Raw genomic sequence first — 6006 nt, forward strand, 5'->3', positions numbered from 1 at the left:
CCATACAGTCATTTGGAAAAATGACCTACATTACTAAATGCAATAAAATTTCCTCTAAATAAAGGGCATTTCCCTTTAGCCTTTAACTACTATCGATGGATGTATTTCTTTTTGCTGTAGAGCTCATAGTGCTTCATATTCAACTTGAGAATCTTATTGATGTTTGAGAGTTTGCGAGTGTGAGGGAAAGCCTCACCTCATAAGCTAGCTTATGAACACCTGCCACATTGCATTACATTTGGTTGATGATTTTGTCTATCGGATCCATCTGAAAAGGCAAATCTTGATTGGATCAATAGCTGTGAAATTATCGAGTGATGATTTGCTCAAGGTCTACTTTACATCCACCAGTACTCTAAGATTGAAAGTGATTCATAAGGACCTAAAGGCAAGTAACATATGACTGGACGAAGTAATGAATCCTAAGATTCTATATTTTGGATTGGCAATTAGGTGTTCGGATCAGACAAAACTGAAGCTGATACCATGCCAGTGGTCGGTACCCCGGAAGTCCACCAATTACACATAATCTCCAGGATTCTGTCGATCGATTTTGCCAATATTCTGCTACTACTAATTTGCTAGTTCTTAGAAAATTTGCGCAGTGGCTATAGGTCACCTGAATACTCACTGTTTGGGAGTTTCTCAGAAAAATCAGATGTCATTAGCTTCGGAGTTTTGCTACTAGAGACTGTGACTGGTAAGAGGAATACTGACTTTTCCATGCCCAGTTTCCTCAAACTGTTTAGGGATTGGTAAGTGAAAAAATAGAGGAAAAAAACTCCCTCTGTGATAGCTTAGCTGCATGTATTAGTTGGTTACTAGGGAAGGAAAAGTAACATTGATGTCCTTAAATTGTTTCCGGGCATGAGAAAATCTGAGAAATAATGTCCTGAAAAGAGCTCTCAAGAGCATCCATGGAGACACTAAACAGGTCTACAAGCTGTCCAAGGGCAGCCTAAAGGAAGCAATTGAGGTGTGTTGTTAGGACTTACGAGAGCTACTTTGACTGCAACATGGACAGGAAAGGCAAGGAAAGAATGGCAGGTAACCAAGTCATGTTTCTAGCTGTCAAATAGATAATGAAGGTTCCCAAGGTTTGCCAACATAGCCATGAGTAGTTTCGTGGAAGTCCAAATCAGAAAAGTTGTCTCGTATAATTTCTACTTTAGTTTCCCTAAATATTCCAGAAATTGAAGTTTCCTTCTTGTCAATGTCCCCCAAGCGGTCTGTGAGGGACGGTAGCCGCACACGCCATGGACACAGCCGGGGGCCGGTAGCCGCACACGCCATGGACACAGCCTTTCTCCGTGCTTCGTTCTTTCTTAAAGAATGAAATAAAAATTGCCCTGTGCTTCTGGTCTCATATTTTCATCTTTATTCCAGTGAGATCATGTGTGAAGGGGAAGTTCGCAGTTTTCCTATTCACATAAGCCCAAGTTCCAAATATTGATTTCTTGTTTAAAATGTGAGCGTAACCTATGCTTTGTTTAGTACGACAATTAATGCGAGGAGGCATTGGATTTGGAAAGATTACGGTTATTTGTTGCATAGTTTTTAAACCTGCCTGTCTAATAAGTAAAACTAAAAAACTTATAATATAATATTTGGTATAAATCTAATTTTAAATTAAATTAAAAAAGATATTAATTCCATAAACTATAATTAATTTAGTCAAATCTAAACAATTTAGTTAACCCAAATTTAAACCAAGTTGGGTCATTAACAATGAATTTTATAAAAAAAATAAATTAAATGACTTAGTAACCTAAATTATTTTTTAATTAGTCTCCAAACCAAATCTTCCAACTATTTGGTCGTCGCTTTTTACTTAACTGGGTAAAGCTCTTCTATATATTCAAACACCTCCATTCCTTTATTTTTTAAGAAAGAAGAGCATTTCCATAGAATAACGAATAATACTTATGAATGGGTTTGCCTAATTGAACTATCAAAAGCAATGGCAGAAACTTTTCAGAAAGTGATTTCAAGAGAATTCTTCAACAAGAACAACCAATTAAATTTCAGTCATCTCTCTTAATTTACTAGGAAAAAACATAATACGAAGATTTGACTTGAAACAACGTTTACGTTCAGTTTGCAGATGGAGACTTATTAGTCGGTCGAGAACGTGTGGACAGATGATGCAAATATTTCCATCCCCTAGCTGTAATTATTTATATTTTTTATTTAATTAACGTGTGTTTAAATATATTTAAATTAATTTATATTTATCTTGATTAATTCTATAAATTTTAAAATTAAAAATTAGGTAAGTTTTTAGTAATCCTGAAATGTATAAAAGTAAAACGGTGATCTCTAAATAAACATATCTTTTACATTATTAAACTTTACCTGATGTGATTAGGTATTAAATTAAATTAATAAAAGTAAAAATTATTATGATTAAACTAATTTAACCCTGCAAAAACCTCGTTTAACTCTGTTCTAAAACTCTCTTCTAAAAAATATTTCCCACGTAAACCCACTACAAACCAAAACTAGACTTTTACACTGGCTACAACCCAAAACTAGACTTTTACACTGGCTACCCCACACAAACTGTAGAAAATAAACTGGCCGGCAATGCTAAAGAGACAAACTAAAATTGAAACAGAGTGCAAAATTTTCAAGGAAAGAGAAAACCGACTGTAGACTTTCTCTTATACTGTCAACAAAAACCTTAATAGATTCTAAATAGTAGTTTAGGTGGTGAAGAAGATATATTTTTCTTTTTTATTTAAATTTTATAGAGTTTAAACTTCACAGTTCACACATGCTCGATAAAATTTATTTTATGCTTGATAAAATTTATTCTAAAATAAACTTGTAAGATTATTTGATAAAAAAATTAAGTTTAATTAAATTTGAGTGGTAATAATCTGCTTAAATTTGTGTAAATAAAAGATTTAATTTTAATAAATAAGCATTAATTTGAAAATTATTAATCTTTAAATTTTAAAAATAAAAAAATACCCTTACGTAACAGTCCCTCCTCCTCCGGCCTCATAGGATCATTGGTCAGAAAACACACACATTGGTGTCATAAATCCATCTCAAATGACAACAATACCCTTCCGTTGACCATTTCTTTGGCTTTCCCTATGCGACGGGGCAATGAGGAAGTCAAAACTAAAAGAACCACTGATTCACAGGCACAAGCTGTCCTAAATGACCAAAACACCCATGACAAACTTCTGCGAAACAGAGGCAGCGGCATCCTCTGTAAGGAATCAAAGCCGACCAATGCAAATAGAAACCTCACTGTCCCCTCGCTGGCACCTATCGTAAGACCATAACCCTCCAGTCCCTTCCTAGAAGATCCTCTACTTTCCTTCCTCCCCTATATAAATCCACCAATTCATGCATTTCAACTCATAAAACCACAAAAAAAAAAATCCAATCCTTACATTTATTTTCAAAAGAGTCTTGATCAAGAATGGCAGGAGCTGATATGGTGCTGACAGCTGATAAAAGAGCAGATTTTGAAGACTTGTTGCCTGTACTGGCAAACAAGCTAGGTGGGGAAGGGTTGATAAACGAGTTGTGTAATGGGTTTCAGCTCTTGATGGATAAAGATAGAGGGGTTATTACCATGGAGAGTTTGAAAAAGAATGCAGCTTTCTTGGGTTTGCAAGATTTGAGTGAGGATGAGCTTGTTAGTATGGTTAAAGAAGGTGATATTGACCGCGATGGGGCTTTAAATCAAATGGAGTTTTGTGTTTTGATGTTTAGATTGAGTCCTGAGTTGATGCAAGAATCAAGATTTTGGCTTGAAGAAGCACTTGAAGAGGAGCTCAAGGGCTACGGATTTTGAGCCATGGCTAGCTGGCGATATCTATAATGATTTCTTTGCCATTGCAAAGATTAATTTGTCTTGAAAATAAAAATAACATTGCCTTGATATGGTGCTGACTGCTTCTGTTTGATTTGTTTTCTTTCTTTTCCAGAAAGAAATTTGTTTTCTTATTTATCGTTATTGATGTTCAAAATTGAAAAGAAATACACAGGATTATTTATTGTTATTGATGTTCATGATCTTGTGCATTTATTGCTTGTTTCATTTTTTTTTAATTTGTTATACTAATAATGTTTACATTAATCAATATTAAATTAACAAAATCTATTACTTAGATTGGGCACTCTTTCAGGATATTTTGCCGGCATAAGACACCATATTTTGAGGTTTCATTAGTCCCTCAATCTTATATGGTGGTTAAAGTGGTCCCTAATCTAACACTAACCACTAATTGCTTGTATTTATTGACCATTCCACCTGTTCAGAAAATAAATAAAAAACAAAAAACGGCCGTTACCCATCCTCCCAAATACTGATAAAGAAGGAGACCAGGTGAGGGGTAATATTGTACAGGTGTCATATGAGTCAACCTATATGACAATTCTCAATTGTGCTCTTATGGTATGGTTTTGTCCTGTGAGAGTTTCCAATTCACAATAAATCATCAATTACGTCTCTTTATCCAAATAAACAAAATGTCGTTCTTTCCTAAAGAATATAGAAGTTATAGAAAGAACTAGTTTAGTGACTGTATTTTCATTGTGGGTGGGATCCAATTTTTTAGAATGTAAGAATAAAACATATTTAGATTATTAAAAAACATTATGGTTATGAAACTTGATATAATTATATAAATTTGAAAAATATTTACCTTATTATTTATTTAACATAGATTTTAAATTAAATTATATAAAAGATGTTTTGGTGTGAACTTGTTCACTAGATAATTCTAAAGAAAAAAACAATTCAACCAATACGAATAATAAAATTAAAAAAAATTCTATATTAAAAAATTAAAAAAAAAGATAATTTTTTTTATTATATAATAAAAATACAAAAACTGATTTACTATCACCCCAATATTAAATAAAAAATTTAATATTAAAAAATAAAATTAAAAGAAAAACATAGGGATTATATGAGGTTAATGACCCCATTGATAAATGTTTCACTGCCAAAGATGACTTGAAAATGTAGAACTTTTCAGTCAAGGAAACTTTCAGGATTGATCGGCTTATGATGTCTGCAATTCTTAACAAGGAAAAGAAAAGGAAAAAGAAAACAAGGGCACAAACAACTTTCAATAAGATTTCAATCTTGATACGGGACAATGAATCTACCCAACTTAGATGCTTAGATTCCCAGGTTTTATTGGCTGTCGGAACATGCCATATTATGCATGTTATTTTCATTAATCACCCTCCAGCACTCCATGTTCACCGAGCTATATTTTATTTTAAGGTAATAATCTGGGATTGTGATGCATGCAATGATCTATTACTTTGTGAAAAGTAGGGAAGATCTGATCTTTTGGGAAATTCAGAGGAAAGAGACCACAAGACTGGCTGTTGCCATCCTTGAATTGATCATAGAAGCTTGAATACATGATCAATATGTGTTCATAATAAATAAATGATTCATTCCTTTGTCCCTTGTAAATGGCTTGAATCGACACACTGTTTTGTGTATGGCTGTATCTAGACAGACAGACAGACAAAGATTTACAGCATAACCAGGAATGGTCAAGCTGGCAGCAAGTTCCATCCTCCTTCCATCCCTCATAATATATTTTGATATAATTGTATCTATACGTTTTCAATTTTTAGCTAGATCTTAAATACATGTTTTTTACCATAACATACTATTCAAATTAACAAATTCATGGCATGTTAACTATAAGTTTAATTTTAAAACCAAAAGATTCTCCTCTTAATAGCATAGAAATACAAGACAAATACATACATAATATTTTTTGGTATGTTTTTTTGAGTACATGACAAATAAACATGTTTAAAATAAACCGTAAATCCTAATAAATGCATGTCTCATGTTTTTAAGATATCATATATGGATTTTTCTACAAAATAAGATTGTAAAATGTCATTTAAATTAACTAAAACTTTTCAAGTGAATTGCGCATGAATTACAAAGTTAACTTTTTACATGAACTAGCTACTATCTTTTGGATATCTAAAAAATGCAATTGA

General features: G+C 32.8%; 1 protein-coding gene across 1 annotated transcript; it reads left to right on the top strand.

The window, feature by feature from the left end:
* Window positions 1-3169: 3169 nt before the first annotated feature.
* Window positions 3170-3920, top strand: LOC105121652 (calcium-binding protein PBP1-like). The gene has a single exon (XM_011020383.1). The coding sequence runs from the start codon at window positions 3440-3442 to the stop codon at window positions 3815-3817; it is 378 nt and encodes a 125-aa protein (XP_011018685.1). The 5' UTR covers window positions 3170-3439; the 3' UTR covers window positions 3818-3920.
* The last annotated feature ends 2086 nt before the right edge of the window (window positions 3921-6006 follow it).

This window comes from Populus euphratica, unplaced genomic scaffold (genome assembly GCF_000495115.2).
Source record: "Populus euphratica unplaced genomic scaffold, PopEup_1.0 scaffold25.1, whole genome shotgun sequence".
Classification (NCBI taxonomy): domain Eukaryota; kingdom Viridiplantae; phylum Streptophyta; class Magnoliopsida; order Malpighiales; family Salicaceae; genus Populus; species Populus euphratica.

Bases quoted from the DNA above. Each gene is read 5' to 3' on its own strand.
- LOC105121652 (XM_011020383.1), top strand. From the start codon at position 3,440: ATGGCAGGAGCTGATATGGTGCTGACAGCTGATAAAAGAGCAGATTTT.